We start from the raw sequence: 22,120 nt of genomic DNA, 5'->3' as shown, positions 1-22,120 counted from the left end.
GAGATCAGCCATGATGTTTGGACTGGAGAAAGTGCCATCTCCTGTTCCACATAAATCTGCTTCAATTCCAAGCCGCAACAGTTCCACATACGCATCGGCGCTCTGCGCTGACGCTCCTTCCTTCTTATCGCGGGCTCTTCAAGCCATGTATCCATCCAGCCGCAGACTGTCCAACAGCACCGACCTTCCACTGAACAAAGTGGGGCTGTGAAGATGCTGCCCATTACAGGCGCAAAAAAGCACAATGGTCCCAGAGCTGTCCAGCGATGACAGTCGAATGGCACCGACATTCCTCCCATTCAAAAACAGTACTGGCATATCCATGCTGCTGAAAAGGTGCAACCGCTCAGCACAGTCTCCTCCTTGATGAATGTCGTGGTCAAAAATGCTGAAAAACAATCCGTATCCGTTCCACACGACGCACAATAACACAAAGTGACAAAAGAAAACACAAAAACAAGACAAAAACAACAAAAAAGGCAAGGCTCATCAGAGCACTTGCTGACGGCTGCCTACTCGGGCGCCATCTTGGACTCCTGATACAAAATGTGTTGTCTCTGGTCACTTCATCTGTAGTTCTCCTTCTCAGGATATGCCTTTTCCGCTCCGTAAGAAGGTGGTTAATGTGGAAAAAAAATACAAAAATACAAATCTATATTTCCCTAATCACATAGCCGTAGTGTCCTTTTTGATAATAGCCTCTTTCTCTCTATCTCTATGCTTTTTTTTCAACGTTTTAGTCTATTTAACTTATGCTTCCTTTTAGATCTATTTTGATGTAAATTATGTGTGCTTGTCTTCAGGTGTACATTTTATTTTGCAATTCAAATGTACTTTTCAAGTTAAATGTTTTATTATTATTATCATTAATCTATTGAGTTTCTTGGTGTGGCATATAAACCATCTGAGTTAGATATTTTCTTTTTTTTTCTTTTCCCTCTTTGCTTTACTGACATTGTAAACATTTTCTAACAAAGTAGCCACTGTGCCAATCTGGATCATTTTCAGAGAAACTATGGTCGTTTTTTTCCAAACCATTTGCCTAATGTTGCTGCACTTCTGATGCATACTGAATATCTTATGTTCGATTAGGTTCAATTGCATGCTGGTGTAGGTCAAAATTTTGTCGTTCTCCCCCCCCCCCCCCCTCTCCTTTCTGAATAAGAGTAGTAGAGGTCAAGCAATTTCTGTCAAAAATAACTAAAGCACCTTCAAAATGGTCAGTTTGCAAGAGGGCATTGTGCAAACCCCCAAAAATCATGCAAATTGGAATTTAATTTCCAATTTGGGCTTCCAAACGGAAAATCTCTTATGGTGCAGCGAGTAAAATCCAATTTTCACACCAAGATAAGTGAATGACAAATTCCCTAAAGAGCATAACATGTAAATGAATTGTAAGACAAATTCACTTGAGAAAAAGTAATTCAAGTTGAAGTTGAATTGAATTCAAGATGGCCACTATTTACCCCCCAAACCGCACTGACGTTTTAAACAATTTTTCTACAATTCTCACCTGTGTTGCTTTGTGTAAGCGGGTTCGGTAAATGATACAACTTCTGGATAGAGTTGAGGTTCTTTATTAGGACGGCTGTGTTGGTTGGAGGGAGAAGGCAATTGACATGTCTGACTCTCGTAGGCTCTCATCAGACTGACTTGCACCAGCGCGCATGCTCCTTTGATCTAAAGCCAGGCATCACTAGTAGAACATGCAAATACGATTTGCTCATATCATTACATCTCCCTTTCTTAATTGAATTCTTTACTTTTAACAAATGTAATGAATTAAATTATGTCAGTAATTAGCAAACTTAAACTTGAATAAAGTCTTTCTAAATTTTGCAACAATAAATGAAACATTCACATGAAATATTCACATCTTTTTTTTTCACCATGATCACTTAGAAAAACATGTTAAATGGTTTCAATCAGTCTCTCAGGTGGTTTCACTTTCCTTGAGGATTTTTGGATAACATGTCCTGGATTTAGAGGGGTTACAACAGTCTCTGTTACGGTCTCTGTTCGTTGACTTGCTTTGGTTGGTTCTTTGAGAAGATCTCGGCGGTTTCTTCTTAAAACAGCACCTTCCTCTGTCTGAATGTTGTATGACCTTGTTTAGACCTGACGCAAAACAGTTCCTTTCTGTGACCATGTGTCTGTTTTGTCTTTGTACCGTACTTGGTCACCGGTGTGTAGTTCAGGTAGGTTCCGTGTTCCTCTGTCATGGTAGAACTTTTGTTTTTGTTTCTGTTGTTCTTTGATCTTCCTCACTTTCTCCCCTTCCTTTGTCTTTAGCAGGTTTTCCGGGTTGGGTAAGTTGGATCTCAGGACGCGTCCCATGAGTAGCTGGGCCGGCCGGGGACATACCACACTCGAGCGGCGTTGTGCGATACACCAGCAAGCTCTGGTAGAAATCTGTTGCACTGTCTGTTGCCTTGTACATCAGCCTTTTCACAGTCTTGACAGAACTTTCCACCAAGCCATTGGATTGTGGAAAATGTGGACTTGAGGTTATGTGTTTAAAGTCCCACTCCTTCGCAAATTTTCTGAACTTCTCATTGGCGAATTGTGGACCTTTACCAGAAAACACTTGGTTTGCAATGCCGTTTCTAGCAAATATGGCCTTCATGCATGTTATCACTGCTTCTGCTGTTGTAGCTTGCAGTCTGCAAACCTCTGGATACAAGGAGTAGTAGTCTGTGACCAAAAGATAATCTTTACCTTGACACGAAAACAGGTCAGCACCCACTTGGTGCTTGGTGTGGGTGTAGTGGTTCGGCCGTTTGATTTGCTTGATATTTGAGGCAAACTGTACATCTCGACACTTGATCTGTGATGTATTGATTCATTCCAGACCAGCGTTGCTTAAATCTCTTCCAATTTTCAGCCACGTTACCTGCTAGCTGCAGAGCTGTGGGTGGACGTAAAGCTTCCATTTCTGCCGTTTCCTGCCGTCGGTTGTGCTCAATATCTTTCCTCCGTGGAATCTTCCGTTCCAAGTCCTTTTATCGTCCTCTTGTCTTCCAGACCAATTCTGACACCATGTGTTGCTTTGTGTAAGCGGGTTCGGTAAATTATACAACTTCTGGATAGAGTTGAGGTTCTTTATTAGGACGGCTGTGTTGGTTGGAGGGAGAAGGCAATTGACATGTGTGGCTCTCGTAGGCTCTCATCAGAGTGACTTGCAGCAGCGCGCATGCTCCTTTGCTCTGAGCCAGGCATCACTAGTAGAACATGCAAATACGATTTGCTCATATCATTACATCACCCACCTCTCCTCTCTTGCACCAAATATAATTATTATGGGAGACGTAAACATACACATAGACAATCCAACTATTGCGCTAACAATTGACTTCACTTCTTTCCTTGATAGTCTTGGCTTCAGCCAACTTGTGGATGTCCCTACGTATATATAATGTCACACACTTGAACTGATATGCTACTCTGGTTTGACTCCATGTAATGTTTCCATCACACTCTCCACCACCAAAACACCCCATACTATCAACTTTCGTAACATCAAAGGCATCAACACGGACTCCCTTGCTGAAATGTTCACCTCATTATCTCTGGACCCAAGCTCCTCTCCTGACGAATTGGTTCCCCGCTACAACTCGGACCTCAACGACATTCTCAACACACTCGCTCCTTTCAAATCCCGCTCTGTTTTATTTACTCGTTCTGCACCCTGGTTCAACGTTCATCTCTGCTCCATTAAATTGAAAACACACCATCTTGAAAGACTATCGGAGAACCAGACTCACTTTCACAAAGATATGCACACTGCTCAACTTTCTCTCTACAAGAACAGTATCTCTAAAGCTAAATCACAATACTACTCTGACTCATTGACTCAAACACTGGAAATGCTCAGGCTCTCTTTTGTCTTTATAACAGAATAATTTAACCCCCTGTATCTCCTCCCCTCATTTTTATTCCTCTGACACCTGCAATTTTCTCCTTCTAGTCTTTTCTGAAAAAGTCAACAAAATCCACCAGCATCTTGGGTCCTCTGTACCCCTCCCCCTCTCATCTCTTATCTTCTTTTGATCTCCCTCATCCCACTACAATCTCGAACCTCATAACTAAATCCAAGAATTATTCATGTCAATTAGATCCCCAGTTCTGGTCAAATCCTGCTTGCCGTCTCTCCTTCCATTCATTTCAGCCATTACTCACTCCTTGCTGTCCTCACGTCCCTGTACCCATCAAAACGGTGCCTGTCACACCAATTCTTAAAAAGCCTGGATCTGATCCCAATGACTTCAAAACCCGTCACCTCATTTCTCACCTTATATCTTTGGCCGCTCTTAGTTCATCCAAATTAACTCCTTCACTCCACAGTCCTCTCCTGTATCTTCTGGTGTGCCCCAAGGCTCTTTCCTGGGACCTCTCCTCTTTATCACCTACCTTCTTCCATTTGGCAATATTCTCCGTAAATTTGGTATACAATTTCATTGCTTTGCGGATGACACCCAGCTCTATCTCTCCAGCAAACCCGACGCCTCTCTTCCACCTTCTTCCCTTTCACGCTGCCTCTCTGAAATTAAATCCTAGTTTACCCATCACTTCCTCAAACCTAACAGCGATAAAACTGAAATTCTCCTCGGTACAAAATTAAGCAAAGCCAACAGTTTCTCTCTCACTATTGACAATTCGACCGTTTCTCCCTCCCATCAGGTCAAAAGCCTAGGTGTCATCCTTGACAGCACACAATCTTTCTTCTCCCATGTAAATAACTTCCTCGTTCATAGTCCTGTCACCTCCCGGATTGACTATTGCAATTCACTTCTCCTTGGTGTCCCTCAGAAACTTCTCCACAAACTTCAACTCATCCAGAATTCTTCAGCCCAGGTCATCACCAGACCTCATCCTTCCACCACATCACCCCCGTCCTCCAAGAGCTCCACTGGCTCCCGGTCAAGGATAGAATAAACTTTAAAATTCTTCTTTATACCTTTAAAGCTATACATAACCTCCCCCCCCCATACCTATCTGACTTTCAAATTTCTATTCCCTCTCGTTCCCTCAAATCCTCTTCCTCCCTCCACCTCTGTGTGCTCCCCGCACTCCCCATCTCAGCACGATGGGGGACAGAGCTTTTATCTGCTCTGCACTCAAACTCTGGAACTCACTTCCTCCCAACATTCGTAACATTGATTCTCTTCCCACCTTCAAATCCCATCTCAAAACCCACATATTTAAAATTGCATTTTCTGTGTAGCTCTTTCTTATGTTTCTATTTATAACTGTATTTTATTTGTTGTATTCTATTTGTGACGGACAACCATAGGTAACTGTAAAGTGTCCATGAGAGCTTTGAAAGGCGCTTAAAATGAAATGTATTATTATTATTATTATTATTATTATTATTATTATCTCTGCGCCATATTTCAGTCTCAATACACAAGAAGTGTTTGGGTAAGTGTGACGTTAGAGAATTTGAAACTTAACTAATTTATGACTTTTTATCTGTTTTAGGCATACACAACCATACTCCAGATCTAAACCTTTTTTGCCATCCTTTTCAATTTGTGCCTTTTTCTGATTTGGTCAATTTTCGATGAACCGCTCTGAGCAGAGCTGGGAGAACTCAACATTGTGATCTTGTGATTTATGCCTGCATGAGGAGTCTCTCACACATTCATTAGCGTCTTCTGTTCATAAACGCTGTGTAAATTATTCTTTCCTGAATTCAGTCAACATCTTAAAACCTCACAACAGTGTTTGCAATTGGGATAAACCTTATATCAAGTGTTCGGTGAGCTCAGCTCTTCCTTCCTACAGGTTTAAACCATCAGCTCCTTGTTTTTAGTCTAATCCCGTTCAGTCTACACTTTAAACACATCGTCGACGCAGCTCACTTTCCAATTCCAGAACCATCAGTACTCACCACTTGAGAACAAATGGCAGCTCCATGTCCTCTTTCAAACTTAGATCGTCGCAGACATGGCCACGTTTGCAGCATTACATCATCAATCCTCCCCTGTTAGTTCATAACTGCACTGCTTCATGCAGACAACGCTTCTGTCTATCTCCTTTGATTGAAAGAGAAAAAATTGCAGCTCATAAAGAGCATTTCTGTCAACAGCTTGACTTGAACGTCAAAACATGACTGTTTTTTACACTTCTACTTTGCCAAAGCATCCCATCCTCCCATTTCTCTCACTGGGGCACTGATAAATTATAGACCTTTTCTTTTCTCTCTATATTTTGGCTGCCCAAGTGAGGGAGTCAAAAATCAATTTTCTTACTTTCATTTCTTTCATAACTTTGCTGCTGTGAAATGTAAATTTCTCCACGATGTCATCGAGATAGACAAATACAAAATCGAGGCCTCGCAAGACTGTGACCATCAGTCTTAGACAGGTCTGTGCTGCCCCCTTCAGGCCAAAAGGCATGCAGAGAAATTCAAAAAGGCCAAATGGGGTTATTACCGCAGTTTTCGGCACATCCTCTGCCCGTACCGGTACCTGGTGATAACCGCGAACTAAGTCTACTTTAGAAAATATCACGGCGCCGGCCAGACGTGCGGAAATGTTTTGGATGTGCGGAATGGGGTAACGGCCATGTGTGGTTATGTTGTTTAGCCGACGAAAATCACTGCACGGTCGCCAAGAACCGTCACTTTTGGGCACCATGTGTAATGGTGAGGCCCACGGGCTGTTGGAACGCCTCACGATGCCCAAGTGCTCCATCGTCGCGAACTCCCCTTTCGCCATTGTCAATTTTGCCGCGTCGAGGCGAAGAGCGCGGGCAAAAACTGGTGGGCCGACCGTGGGGATGAAATCCTCTACCCCGTGTTTCGTATCGGAATTGGAAAAGGCGGGGTAGTTAACGACGGGAAATCGGTCAGCAGACGTTCGTAAACGTTACCTGACGTTAAATAATTTGCATGTGTTAACACTCCGAGCCCCCCAGCCTCAGACGGGAAAGTCGCGAAAGAGATGGTGTCAATCAAACGACGGTTAGCATGAGTGCTGAGCCAGGGGAGGCCCAGCACGAGTGGCACATTGCGGGATGGCATAATGAGGAACTGGCGGTGTTTGACCTGATAACCGGAGTTTAAGGGGTGCAGTGATCCGCGTTACCCGGTCTAACAGTCGGCCGTCAAGGTCCAGCATCTCCTTGGGGATCTCGAGGTCCTCGATGCTGCAACCCAATGTCTCAGCCAGTTGGGGGTCGATAAAGCACCCGTCCGCCCCGAATGCACTCGTGCCCGTATAGCTTGGGAGTTGGACGGGCCGAATAATTCGCCAACTCCAATCGCGTGACGGGCGCTGTCCTCGATGCCTCCGATGGCCGTCGCGGTCGCCGTCTGGCCGGGACTTGCGGGTGCTGGAGGTCTTGGGCGCGGCGACCCTCGGGGTTGGCTCGCTCGCCCCCGCTCCCCATCTGCAGCGGCTCGGGGAACTCCTCCTGGCGTCGCGCCTGCTCATCGCCGTCGGGTGTGGTCGTCCACTGCTCGTGTCCGGGTTCGCCAGACCGCTGGGTGCCTTGCTCCCGCTGCCGCTCCCGGAGGCGATGGTCTAGGTAGATGACTACATCGATCATTTCGCTGAGGGTGGTGCCCGCGTCGCGGGTGGTCAGCTCGTCCTTGAGAGCGGCGCTCAGTCCGCGACGAAACACTCTTCTCAGCGCTCGATCGTTGTAGCCGCTCCGGACAGCCTGGATGCGGAAGTCCATGGAGTACTCAGCGGCCGAACGCGTCCCTTGCACACAGTCTAGAAGGAGTCCCTTGGCCTCGTACTCTGTGATCGGGTGGTGGAACACTTGGTGAAGCTCGGCCACAAAGTCCGGGTAGGAACTGCAAAGTTCGGGCCAGGACTCCCGGACGGCCAACACCCATGACTCGGCCTGGCCCGTCAGCAGGCTGGTGATGAAAGCCACTTTGGCCTCATCGCTAATGAAGGTGGAGGGTTGTTCTTCAAAAACCAGCGAGCACTGCATCAAGAATTGAGCATAGCGCCCAGGTTCACCTTCGCAGCGTGAGGGGTGTGGCAGTGAGGGCTCGCGACTACTCACGGGGGGAGGAGGTGGCCGTCAGGGTAGCGAGTCGTGTCTCGACCTCCTGTAAGCCAGCGAGAACGTGATGTGGCAGTTCTCCGCGATCGCTTGCGCCAGCTGGCTCGAAGGCTCCGCCTGATGAGCTAGAGCAGATACGAATTTGTCTCCACCGGCGGGGGCTCAGCACACACCCCTCGGGGGCCTCTGTGTTCAACGTGATGTTGCTGGAAGTGTTGTTTCCAACTCTGACTGCCTGTGGTCTCCCTATCAAGAAGTCCAGCAGCCAGTTGCACAGGGAGGTGCTGATCACCAGTTTACTCGGTTTGTCGGTGAGCTGTTGGGGGATGATGGTGTTGAATGCTGAGCTGAAGTTGATGAACAGCATTCTGACGTAGGAGTCTCTGTTCTCAAGGTGGGTGAGCGCTGTATGGAGAGCAGTGGGGTTGGCATCATCGGTCGTGCGGTTGGGCCGATATGCAAACTGGTGAGGGTTGTGGTTGGGGGGAAGGCAGCTTTGATGTGGTTCATAACTCGCCGCTCGAAGCACTTCATGATGATGGGAGTGAGTGCGACGGGGCGGTAGTTTTTGTGGCAGGTGGGGGACGACTTCTTGCACAAAACTGTGTGCACGACTATGCACACAATTTTGATAAAAATAAAATAAAATAAACACTGTAGTACAGTGTTTATAATGTACAGTGACTGTACATTATATACACCAGCTAAACTGTAGAAATTTAATTCATATACTAAAAGCTTTTGAACACTTTAATAGCGATATGCAGAGGGACAGCAAGGTGAGGCATAGCCTCACCTGCCTCCCCTGACTGCACGTCACTGTTGTCAACGAAATAAAATTTTGCTCTTGCTCTGACCCTATATATATCCCTACTGTCCAGAGGTGTTTGTGCCAGACCTCTGCTATTATAGGTCCCTGCTCTAAGGTTGGGGGGGAGCAGAGGACTATTCCCCGAGGCCACACTGATTACTTCTATTGAATTCACTTCTATCCAAAATCCTTAATATTGACTCCCTCCCTACTTTCAAATCCCACCTCAGAACCCATCTGTTTAAAATTGCATTCATGGTGTAGTTCAATCAGCTATTTTATTACTTATCATTTTACTTATGGTTTTATTGTTTTGTACTTTGTTTTTTGATTATAAAGTGTCCTTGCGTGTTCTGAAAAGCGTTTGAAATTAAATGTATCGTTATTGTCCTGACTGATTATGGTCTACGACTGTCCTGATTACCCCATTTGCTCTGGTGTCACCTCATCAGCATAATAGCCTATGTGGTAACGATCTCAGAAGTGTGTTGCAAGCACGATCCAAATTAAACCTCACACCACCATGGTGATTTAGTGAAGGGTTTTGCTGTTTTATAAAAAAATAGCGTCATTTATTCCCCTTTCAAACCATCTATTTTCTTTCGCTAAGATTTTGACCTCAAAGCTCGAACACAGGAAGATTGTCTTTTACTGCCAGCATGGGGACCTGGCCATTCATGACCAACGCCCAACTTCGGCAGCCCTCTGCCAAGCTGTTTCCTGAGATTATACGCAAATTTAAGTGATACATTAGTAAAACATAGTCCACCAACAACAGAACATAGACATTTTATTTTATTGTCCTTTCCTCCACTCATATCACCCTATGTTCATGTCTCTTCTGGAAGAAAGCATTCACAATAGCCATTTGCATCCTCCTCGCGAAGTCAACCACCATGTCATTTTGCATTCCTCATCTGGAGTCAAAACCTGCCTGTCCGGTTAAAACTTCGTTTGTCTTTCCTGGTTCGCGCATTGTCTGGAGTTCACTTGATAAAAATATCAGCAAGTACAATAGATGGTGGACAAAAAACTACTTTATTCTAATGAGGCAGAGAAAGCACTTCTCGTCTCGGTGGGACGAAGACATGAGCACAAGAGCACAAAGAACAAAGAGAAAAGCAAAAGAGCAAAAGAGAACGAGCTCCCGCTCCGACAAGTTTTTAAACATACAGAGTGGCGATCTGTTGTCCAATCAGTTGCGAACAAGTCGACCTTTCCCGTCCAATCGGTTACGAGCAATTCAGCGTTGGGCGGGTCTCAGATTGAAGTTGGAGCTGTTGCTTTTTCTCCACGACTATTGACTAATAAGACTGATAGTTTTATTTAACTAAATTAGACTGAAATTAAACGTGCACAATTCATTATATATACTAAGCTAAACATGAAAAAACATATGTTTACTTAATATAAACATGAAATAACGTAATATGTTTACTAATGTGCATAAACACTCTATCATTCCCTCCTGTTGTACATTTAAACATCAGTTCATACATTTCCAAAAGATTTCATGCATGCACGTCATACTAATTGCACAGGGAACCATTCTAATCTCATCTATCCAACGTCTAATATTATTTAACTTACCATGGAGAAGGCGAAAAACCTCTATCACAATTTTGCTGCTGTGATATATAACCTCTCCATTTTTGAGGGTTTTTAATGAGGAAAACTCCTTCTCGGCTCTCCGTTTTCTTTTTTTGCTTTTGTTCTTTGGAGCAACCACTCTCTGGCCATGGTGTACTATCCCTAGCTACAACACTGGGTCCCCTTCACGCATTTGTTGATACAAAACCTTTGCGTAATTCACCTGGGAATTAGTTATCATATTCATTAGCATTGTTCTTAAGCATGGAATAATACAACCAATGACTAAGAAAATAAGTACAATCACAATTGCGAATGGGATAAACATTCTGAGCAAAGTCTTATACCAAGAGCCCCCAAAGAGCCCGTCAAAGATCCACGGTTGATCAGGCCGGTGATCTTTGGCCATGGCATCTCTGAGATCCCTGACAACAGACAGAGCATCAGTCATGTTTATGGAATTCGCTTCTTCGGGTATGTACGTACAACAAGTATCACCCACCATAGCACAGACGCCCCCTTGTGGCGCGGTCAAAAGGTCCAAAACCATTCTATTTTGCAGCACCATTTGTCTAATTGCTGCAATTTCAGTGTTTTGCATTTCATCTACTTCCAAACTGGCGTTTACAAACACTTGAAACCTGTAGTCAATTGTTTCAATTCGTAGCATGTTTTTAGCTACTCCAATTTGTGGAAAAAGAGCTAACATTACCTTACTTCCCGTGCTATGGTGTTTGAATTGTTCTGGAACATCAGTTCCCCAGATCGAATCGTGGGGCTTAAACGACACTCTTCTTTTCACATGATGGTGTGCTGGACGACTGGTAATGATGTAAGTATTGTCAGTCACAGTAACAGGTGCGCACATACCGTAGGCTTTCGGAGGAATAAAAGAATATACTTTCCAACCACATAACCACCAAAGATGTGAAGATACAGGTAAAATGGTGACATTGGTGTTTAACGGTAGCACGTATAAACATCTATTCTCATCTATAAAACCTAGATTTTGACCTGTACCGTACATTGCAACGCATACTGGTAATCGCAATCCGCTCTCGGTCATAACCTGATTTTCAGTTTCCAAAATGGTATCCAAACTTGGAACAATCTCTCTTCTCGAAGCATTGCGAAGAACTGGAAAATGTTGATCAGGTTTATGCGAAGATATTAACATATACGCAGCTCGAGCCATTTTATCTCCAAATACCTTTGAATGCACTCTTTGTTGCGTTACAGAATGTGGCATAAAAGAACAAACAAAGCAATTACTTTTCCTATTTTGTTTAGCAATTAATGTAGCATAACGATACCACGTGTTTGATAACAACGGATTCCAGTCATGTTTTTCTCCTGCAAATGGTTGATATAATGCGTCCATGACATCTGAATTTTGGGCTTTTTTGTCAGGTGTTTCCATCCAGGCTGTCGGTTTGATGTGCGGTTTATTTTTGAACGGCGATGTCACGACTGGTGTTGTCAAAGATGACATCATGCATATAGTTACAGGAAAACCAGTGTGATGTTCACGAAAATCAGGACAGAGTCTCAAGTCCATGCATCCCGCAACCTTGTGGGTTACGATAACGAGTTGGATATCTGTCATTGTACCAGTTCCAGTTCCTAACCAGTTCCCTTGAGTTATCTTTCTGACAATTCGTTTTGCTTCTTGGGCACAGCTATTTTGAACCCATTTTGTTTTGGGCTCAGAATGGACCACAACTGAGTCCCAACCAGTGGTCCAAGTCTTCCCTGACTTGATACGAGCGTACCAAGAACCATGAGGGTAATCACTTCCCGTTTGTCGTGCTTCGTTCCTGAGGATGTTAAGAGGAAATGAGATGATTCCTGCATCTTGTAGTGGCAAGCAGGCTACAGGATGTGCCATGCTAGGGCACTTTTCTGTCATCGTTGGTTGCAATGGTGGAGTTTGGCAGGCTGATGGAATGGGAGGCTTTACGTGCGTCATCTGGATTGCCTCCACTAATTCATACAGCAAGATGATGTGGACCAAACCCATGGCTATTGAGTGGTTTGGCTCCGTCTCTCTTCCACCTGCTCCGGATCTGGTTGGTGAACGATTTTGCAGTGGCTTTGATGCACCCAGGTGGACCTCTCGGCGATTTTGATGGCAGTTGGCGTGGTTATCAGCACGGTGAATGGCCCCTCCGACTTTGGTGCAGACCTTGATCAGCGCCTTCGGGGAGCCCAGCAGCCTCTCTGTTCCTGCAAAGGGAACACAGGACTGCGGCAGTACATGTGCTGTGGACCTCTTTGTTGTTGTACAACATTTCACACAACCATTCTGCCAACAAAGCGCCTGGATCTGATTCATTCTTTTAGAATAAAATGCAACTGGTCTCAGCTTTTGTCCATGCTTTTGTAACAGGACTGAAGTCATGTATTTGTCTTTGCAGTCAACTGTTTGAACAAAAGGTTTGTCATAGTCAGGTAAAGCTAAGACACTAGTGTTTGCTATCAAATTTTTTAATTCTGTAAATGCTTTACTGCCCTCTTCGGTCCACTGAATAGAGTCTTTCAGTGCCATTTCGTCTTGGTATATAAGTGTCAATAATGGTTGGGTAACTTGTGCATAATGCGGAATCCAAGTTCTGCAATAATTGCACAGTCCCAAAAACGTCATCATCTGTTTTTTCGTCTTAGGTCGAGGAACCTGCAAAATTGTCTGTTTTCTCTTAGTTGTCAACTCTCTTCCCTTTCTTGACAAAAGATGTCCTAAGAAAACTACTTCTTGTTGACAGAACTGCAATTTATCCAAAGAAGCTTTGTTACCTGTATTCGCTAAATATTGGAACAAAGCTATTGATACAGTCTTGTTCTCATCTGCAGTCGGTGAAGCAATTAAGATGTCGTCAACATACAAAAGAATCTGAGAAGATTCAGGATGTTTAAAATCAGCAATACACGAAGACATTTCCTGTGAAAAAATTGTAGGACTATCTGTAAACCCTTGTGGTAATCTTGTATATGTATATTTTTTCCCATTAAATGTAAATCCGAACCAATGACGTGAATTTTTGTGTAACGGAATGGAGAAAAAGGCATTGCTCAAATCAATCACTGTAAACCATTTTTTGTCAGGTTTTAAACTGTTCAATAATGTGTGCGGGTCTGGCACACACGGAGCACGTGATTGTATGGATTTATTTACCTGTCGTAAATCATGCACCATTCTCCAAACTCCAGATTCCACTTTTTTAACAGGAAATATCGGTGTATTACATTCACAAGTTGGGTCTTCAATCAAAATACCAGCTTTCACCATATCCCTTATTACAGGGGTGATGCCAATAATAGCGTCCTGTTTTCATGGATATTGTTTAAGTCTTGGTCGATAAGTCGTTTTAGGCAATACTTCAACTGGTTTCGCTGTTTTAAGTAAGCCCACATCAGTTTTTCCCGATGACCAAAGGGTGGCAGGGACGTCTGGAAAGTCCTCCGCCCCTAAAGTGGCCATCAGTCATAATTCTAGTGAATCGACCTTTACTGGGTCCCCCATAGCGTCAACTACGAAGGACTCCAGAAAATTCACTTTTTTGGGTTTATACCCTTCTTCTGTTGGTATTAACGCTATTTGCAATTTTTGTAACAGGTCTCTCCCCAACAAATTTATAGGACACTCTCCACTCAAGACCATAGTGACCTTGTATGGACTTAGTCCCTCATCTAAAATTTTTATTGGTTTGGAAATCGGTAACAATGTCACTTTCCCATCTGCAGATACCACAGAAATTTGTTGTCGACTCGGAGTGACACCTGGAATGGTGTCTCTTAACACTGATCTGCATGCACCACTATCGCAAAGAAATTTGACATCCTTTTTCCCGATTTTTAGCCAATAATAAGGTTTTTCGTTTTCCGGTAAGGTTAAGGCAAACACATTAGTCAAATCCAAGATTTCAACTGGTTTTATTGATTCCCATTCCTCACTGTTGTGACTGTTGTCATCAGTGTTGAAATGGGGTTCCTCGCGTCAATCTGAATGTTTTGTTTTATGTCCTTCACCATATCGCGTATTATATGGTGGAGGTCTGTAAGATTTCCCATGTTTCCTTTTCGGTATAGGTTTCTTTTTGCAGTGGCGAGCCATATGCCCTACACTGCCACAACTGTAGCATCGATCATTGTGCGGCATCCGTCTCTTCATCCGATCCTGGTATAACACGTTCTCCATTATGTTACCCATGGTAGATGCCATCACATGTTCCATCGGCGAATCTGCACCATTTCCCCACTTTTTTCTCACCACTTCTTGGGCGTGTATTGCCCATTCCATGAGATCAACCAACCTTCCAGTCCGGTGTTGGACATAATGTTTGCGAATGAAATCTCCAATTTCCGGCGTCAAATTCTGCAAAAATGTTTGCTTGAATTGGTTGACATATATAGAATTCTCATCAGCAGATTCAGGAATACAGCAGTGGTTTCGAAAAACATTTTCCAAGCGTCCCCGAAAAATGTTAATATCTTCCCCACGTAACTGTCTACAATTCTGAATCAAGCCAAAGTTTGGTGTTTTCTTCCATAATGTTCGGATGTTTTCACAAACCAATCTTCGTTGGGTTGACGCTTCCTCGTACGTCATATTTGTTCCCATCGATGTTTTCCCAGTAAAGTCACCTTTCACCCGATTCCAATGGTGTCCCAAGCATCTCCTGAAAACCTTAAGTGTTTCTTGTCCATTCAACTGATAAGAAGCACATAACTCTTCAAAATTCTCAGTCCAACTTTCTGCATTTTCAACAACATCACCTAGTCCTTTACACGCCTCTGCAACATCACTGTCGCCCCATGGCCGATAAACCAAGATAGTTTGATCATGTATGCTTGAAGAATTAGGATTTGCTACCTGAATGAGTGGCAAAACGTCACAGTCGCTTCCATTATTCATTTCAGTTCCATTCAACTCTTCAAACGGATACAATTGTCCAGAACAATTTGCTTTGCTCCTCGTACGCGAAGAGACACAATCAGCGGCAATCTGATTTGCCATCTCAGGTTGTAATCCTCGTATTCCTCCAGTAGGGGTCATAAGCGCTCCATTCTGCTGGTCTGCCCAACAGACATTTGGAGTCATCACCTGGGGGGCCCACGCAGGGGGGGCCCACCCGCCCCACAGGGGTTGAACAAATGGCGTCCTCCCCCTTCTTCAGCTCCGCGGAGGAGGAGGGGGGTCGTGGCGCCTCGACGGGGCAGCCCCCCGCCTCTCCCCCTCGCCTCCCGTGGGGGAGCCCTGGGGATTGAAACAATGGCTGCTTTCCATTTTCCACCAACTTTTCATTGGGACGTGCAACAGACGAAGCCACAGTTTCATCGTCAGAGCCCACTTTGGAAGACATTGCAACTATCGCTTTCTCCTCTTTTTTCATCCGTTTGGCTTCCATTTCTCTCTCTCTGATTTTTGCTTGCGCAATCCAAGCTTCGCAGGCAATTATCTCGGCACGTATCTTTCCAAGACATTTTTTCATCGCGGATGCTTCCTGAAGTTTCAATCGAAACAAGACTTCCGTCAAAGGCTGGAGTTGCAAAGACCCAGAGAACGTACTACAGTCCATCCACTTCTTGCAATAAAGTTCGCTACCTGGGAACTTTTTGGACATAAACTCTACGTCCCTATGAATTGGGGTCTTTTTAGAAAAAATAGCACCCATTTTCACGATTGCAACAACAAATTCCTTCTTTAGCTATCACAAGAAAGGAAGCACACCTCGCGATGTTGATTCAAACCCAAGAACAAAGGGCGTGATTCGCGCCAATCCTCAGCCAGGATGCGCGTTCACGCACACACACAAGGAATGCTCTTACGCACACACACACACACACACACACACACACACCAACGGCTCAAATGACTTCGCCCCCACCCTTTTTTCTCTCCGAGACAAAGAACTTTCTCTGTGCCACGATGCTAGCATAGACAAACCAAGTTAAGAATGTATTTTTGATCTTATTTCTTTCCTCTCGACTCAGTACAATAGCAGCTGCCCTAAAACACTTCCGCTCTTCAGAATAAAAGCGGTCCACCACACAAACTGAATCCCAGCTATCACCACCTTGTGAACAATATTCTTTCGCTGGAAAACTTCCGATTCACAATTCGGCGTGTGGATATTGCGTGCACCTTAATATGCACTCCTCCACCGGCACACGTATTCTCATTTGGCCACCTTGCCTAACGAAAATCGCTTCACACCGGTCCGTACGTGAGTCAAGTGGAAAAGAGACTCTCTGGCCAGGAGGTCTCACAATGCATTCAAACAATGGCTGCTAGCTAGCGCGCTACTTACTTAGTGAACTTTTGAATGCTGCCGTGTAGTCCTTCAGCCAGAACGCGAGGAGCCACAACGCCACCAGAAAGTTGTGATTCTTTCCGTCTCTCGCGTGGAGGATTTCGCGAACAGGCTTCAGTGAAGAACGAAAAAAATCTTCGTATCTTCCGTAGGTCGCCCCAATCAAAGCGCAGATTTGACGCGCATCTCAATGCGGGTCTCCCGTCAAAAAATCATAAAACGGGTCAATCACCAGGAGCTTCTTTAGCTCCCGTCTCGCTTTGACTGGTCGCCCAATGTGGTCCTCGAGCAAAGGCTGGTCGACTTAGCACGGGTTTCTTGGCACCAATTAATGTCCGGTTAAAACTTCGTTTGTCTTTCCTGGTTCGCGCATTGTCTGGAGTTCACTTGATAAAAATATCAGCAAGTACAATAGATGGTGGACAAAAAACTACTTTATTCTAATGAGGCAGAGAAAGCACTTCTCGTCTCGGTGGGACGAAGACATGAGCACAAGAGCACAAAGAACAAAGAGAAAAGCAAAAGAGCAAAAGAGAACGAGCTCCCGCTCCGACAAGTTTTTAAACATACAGAGTGGCGATCTGTTGTCCAATCAGTTGCGAACAAGTCGACCTTTCCCGTCCAATCGGTTACGAGCAATTCAGCGTTGGGCGGGTCTCAGATTGAAGTTGGAGCTGTTGCTTTTTCTCCACGACTATTGACTAATAAGACTGATAGTTTTATTTAACTAAATTAGACTGAAATTAAACGTGCACAATTCATTATATATACTAAGCTAAACATGAAAAAACATATGTTTACTGAATATAAACATGAAATAACGTAATATGTTTACTAATGTGCATAAACACTCTATCACTGCCCATCACCATATTTTTTTCCTGTGCCAAAATGTACTTTGAAGTCTCCACCAATTACATTTCTCTCACTTCTAGAGATGTTCTGTATCACTTCATCAACGTCCAACCAAAATTTCTCCTTCTCCAGCTCACACCCTGCTGATGGGACAAACCCACTGACAACACTGAACATCACACCTTCAATTTCTAGCTTAAGACTCATCATTCTATCTGGTACTCTTTTTACTTCTAAGACATTAAAAAAATCCTCTTTCAAGATAACCCCACCTCCATTTCTCTTTCAGTCTTGATAGAACAACTCTAACCCTGACCCTAAACTTCGAGCCCTGATCCTTTTCCACCTGGCCTCCTGGAAACACAGTATGTCTCTATCTTCTTCCTCTGAATCATGTTAACCAACTCTAGCGTTTCCTGTCATTGTACCTATATTCAAAGTCCCTACTTGTAGTTATTTACTCTTGGCGTTACGTATCTCTCTTTGCTACCGGAGACAAATACCTTGTATGTAAACATACTTCGCAATAAAGATGATCTGATTCTGATTCCTACGGGCACATCTCCTTCCTCTCCCTCAAGTTTGAATGATTTGTATAAATCAGCAACAATTTCCCTGCCTTATGTATTAATGAGCACCACACAAAAGAAGAGAGCGAAAAAAATAAGTGTATAAGAGTGTGGCCATATTTAACTCTGTTTAAGCTTCATGATCCAGTGTCACCCCTGGTGGTGGTAGTATGTAGTATTGCAAGGAATCACTGTAAATTGTTTTTCTCTTTCAGGGATTCTTCTCAACCAGGAATTTCGTTCAGACTCTGTCAGGACAGAATCCCTGACATCATCTCCCTCCCCGGTTTTCCCATTGACACAAATGCCAACAGTTCACTCAAAAGCAGGCAGTAGGGATAGCTACACACAGATGGACAAGAATCAGGGTCAAGACACCAGTAAGCCTGGCACCCCTGCCTTTCAGAGTATGATGATACCAAACCGATTGTCCAGCACCAGCCCCCTCTACATTGCTGAGCGTGGAACTGGTAAGAGAACAAATGTTATTTTAAAAAAATACGGTATATATACACAGATAACATCCGATTTACGACCGGGTTCCGTTCCGACAAAAGTGTCGTAAGTCAAAATGGTCATAAGTCGAAATCCATTCAAAATGTTGAATAGAGACTCGGTGCTAAATGACTTGCAAACGACCTGATCCGGATGACAAGGGGTGGGCGGTACGGGTCTAGGTTGCCGGTGTTCTACCGGTTGCCCTCTTCCCGGCATTACCCCGCTCTCGGCGCCGACGCGTGGCCCGGCCCAGCGGCCATCTGCAGTGGTGACGCGCCCAACCCGCCACCTCGCCGCGAAGCAGAACAAACTGTCTTAAAGAGGCGGCGGCCGTATGCCCGAAGCGGCATTCTTGTCGTGGCGCGCCCGAGCGCCGACCGCCGGCCCGTCTCAGATCTCGTCATGGGGGAACGCTCCTGCCGTTCAAGTCACGGCGGTCCTGCGCGCCCGAGTGCCGACGCCCACCCACCTCGGCGTCGGTGGACAGTCTCCCCGCCAGTAGCATTATGCGGTCGATTGTTGTGCAAAAGTGAGGCGGGTGGACGTAGGCGCTCGGGCGCATGTGATCGGCCACGATGAGAACACCGCATTATTTTTAATGTTTAAAAAAATGGTAATGGGAGCATTACAATTCATAAATTAAGCCTTTTCAGGTTGTTGTGTGCTCCAGGAAATGTGCAGTGTTTGTGTTGGGGTAATTTGCTATACGAATATCTTTAAACATCGCTTGCTAATCTTTGTTTACGTTTTGGACTTCCTGATACGTCATATCCTGCCTTCCCTTACATGATGTGGAGGTGGAGTGCAACCGATATAACGTTTTTGCTTCGGCATCCGTCTGAGTCCGTGCGGGAGTGTTGGGCGACTTCTCCATTAGCAAGGCATGCGTGGGAAGCCGTGCGTATTTGGCTCAGCAGAAAGCGGGCGAGACAGAGAGACAAAGATAGTCAGGACCTGCAGCAGGTCAGGGTGATTAAGGATAGAGATGGCAATGTATTAACAGGTGCCAGTAGTGTGGTGGCAAGATTGAAAGAGTACTTTGAAGTAATGATGAATGAGGAAAATGAGAAGGAACAAAGAGTAGAAGATATGACTGTTGTCAAAGTCAAAGTTAGCTTTATTGTCAAATATGCTAATAAGTATGACATACAGCACAGATGAAATTACTGTCCTCTCGGACCCAGCATGCAAGGCACTTATAATTACTTTAACAAACATAAACATGAAAACGCCAATTTGCCGGGAGAGGGGAGCCGCTGCGTGTTCACGCGCCGCCATCTTGGGATTTTTTTTTTTTTTTTAAATAACAAATATGACAACACAAAGACACAGAATCATTCATTCTTCAGGACTTGCTGTACCCTCTTTGTGATGACATAAAGCAGTTCTAGTTGAAAGCATCCATGTCAGCAGTGGATCAGGGACGTCATGGTGGAATTATCATGGTGCATTGTGGACCAAGACGTAGCAAACATTAGCAAAGATGAAGCGAGGAGGGCGCTGAAGAGGTAAAGGTGGGAAAGGCACTCGGGCCTGATGATTTACCAATCGAGATATGGAAGTGTCTTGTAGAGATGGCGAGGGTGTTCCTGACTGGGTGATTCAATGAGATCTTAGATGTTGAACAGGTGCCTGAAGAATGGAGACCAAGTGTACTGGAGCCCGTTTTTAAGAACAATGGAGATGTGCAGAGTTGTAGTAACTACAGAGGAATAAAGTTGATGAGCCATACAATGAAAGAGTAGTTGAAGCTAGACTAAGAGCAGAAGTGAACATTTGTGAACAGAAGAAGAAGAAGAAAAAGTGTGTGCGCCGACACAGTAATAAAGATAGATAATACAAAATATAAAATGATTAAAATGGCACTAAAAGTTATAAGATTTATAAATGATCTCTCAACATTTATATACATTTATAAAACTACACAAAATATACCTTATTTTATGTATAATAAATGTGCTCTGGTATTATAATTAAAGAAATAAACTGTACTGTACAATCAAAATCAGAAAACATTTATTCGTCCCACAAAAGGGAAATTTGCAGTCCGCAGCAGCAATTTGACAAAAAAGTCGTTTTACGTACCTTTCTGATGGTCGTTGATGGCTTGATGGAATGGGTAGTTTTGACCAATCACGTGGCTTTAACAGAAGACTGGGGGCAGGGAATAGAGGACATTAAAATGTCGTCAGTCAGTTTCTTTTTTGGAGAATGGCTTCACTCTCTCTGTCTGTAACCCCCCCCCCCCCTCACTGCTCCGTTCTTGACCAATCACGTGGCTTTTACCAACAACTGGGGGCAGGGAATAGAGGACCAAAACAAGCCGACTGCCATTTTCTTTTCGGAGAATGGGCTTCTTCGCGGACGACACATCATTCATTGTGGCAGCTCCGTGTGTATCCCGAAAAATAGTTCGTATGCCAAGGTATAATTTTCATAAATTTAACGTTCGTAAACCTAAAAGTTCGTAAGCCAAGGGGTTTGTAAACGGAGTTATCACTTTATCTGACTTCTTGTGCAGTGTTCTTGAGTGTTTTCCTCCTGTGGAGAACACATCACTTCATTTGGGGGGAAATGTGGTTATTATGTAATGCAGGCTGGCAGCTGAAATTTCAAATTGAATCATACAATCTTAAACATTTATTTTGCTAATGTTCTTGTTCTTATTTATGTCCTGCATAGATGGCCCTGTGTTTAATGGCAGCACTCTGGAGCGAAGAGTCCCTGAACAGTCCCAGACCCACCCACAGCAACCTCCCTCGGTCAAAGCTGCCCTCCAAGAAGTGGACAAAGACATGATGGAAATTCTCATCTGACCCTATTAGCTCTTCCAAATGAATGAGTGGGGGCCAACGAGAAGGTGGTCCCACGTATCCACAGGTCTCCCCAAACCCCCACTCGACAAAGTTGGTGTTTGATTCATGTTCAATAAGAAAATAACATGCATGCTGTAGAGGCATCCTGCTGGTAAAGAGGACGCACCTCCTTTGAGAAAGGTCTCTCCCTCCTTGAATATATTCAATATTTATTTTGTGTTATGCATAACGAATACCAGCTTGGAAAGGCTCACTTCGCATCCTTTCTAATGCGGTTATGAAGTAAACTGGTGGGCCAGGTTTTTATGTGAGTGGTTTGTGCGCTTTGCTGCAACCGTGCAGTTTTATCACCACAAGAACAAAACACCAACAGTTACACATGTCCGGGAGTTAAATGAAATTGAAATGAAAATCTATGTTTGAAAAGAAAACCACCGCAGGCAGGGGTGTGGAGTCCAGACTCAAGTTCCAGAGCCCTGCATGTTATCAGCAGAAGTGGGTGGCTTTCCAAATACCCTTTGTTGCTTTTAGTTTAAGTTTGTTCATTCATTCATTTTCTGTACCACTTTATCCTCACCTGGGTGGTGGGGGTTGCTGGATCCTAACCGAGCTGTTTTTGGGCAGTACGTCAGCGACACCCTGAAC

The 22,120-nt window shown here is 44.3% G+C and overlaps 1 protein-coding gene across 7 annotated transcripts in view; it reads left to right on the top strand.

The window, feature by feature from the left end:
- amot (angiomotin) overlaps positions 1-21,776 on the top strand; it is a 138,042-nt gene extending 116,266 nt beyond the window's left edge. For 3 of the 7 annotated variants that reach the window (XM_089016985.1, XM_089016984.1, XM_089016983.1), the window contains 2 exons: positions 18,377-18,631; positions 21,342-21,776. In XM_089016985.1, coding sequence (XP_088873111.1) covers positions 18,377-18,631; positions 21,342-21,475 — 389 coding nt within the window. In that variant the 3' untranslated portion in view covers positions 21,476-21,776. Of the gene's footprint in view, positions 1-2,292; positions 2,405-17,672; positions 17,962-18,376; positions 18,632-21,341 lie in introns of those variants that run through there. The other 4 variants (XR_016117841.1, XR_016117840.1, XR_016117843.1 and 1 more) reach the window with 4 other exon arrangements.
- The last annotated feature ends 344 nt before the right edge of the window (positions 21,777-22,120 follow it).

This window comes from Hippocampus bargibanti, linkage group LG16, assembly GCF_051943395.1.
Source record: "Hippocampus bargibanti isolate YZ-2025 linkage group LG16, ASM5194339v1, whole genome shotgun sequence".
Lineage (NCBI taxonomy): Eukaryota > Metazoa > Chordata > Actinopteri > Syngnathiformes > Syngnathidae > Hippocampus > Hippocampus bargibanti.
The sequence above is the reverse complement of the archived record's forward strand: the minus strand, read 5'-3'. Positions and strand labels throughout refer to the sequence as shown.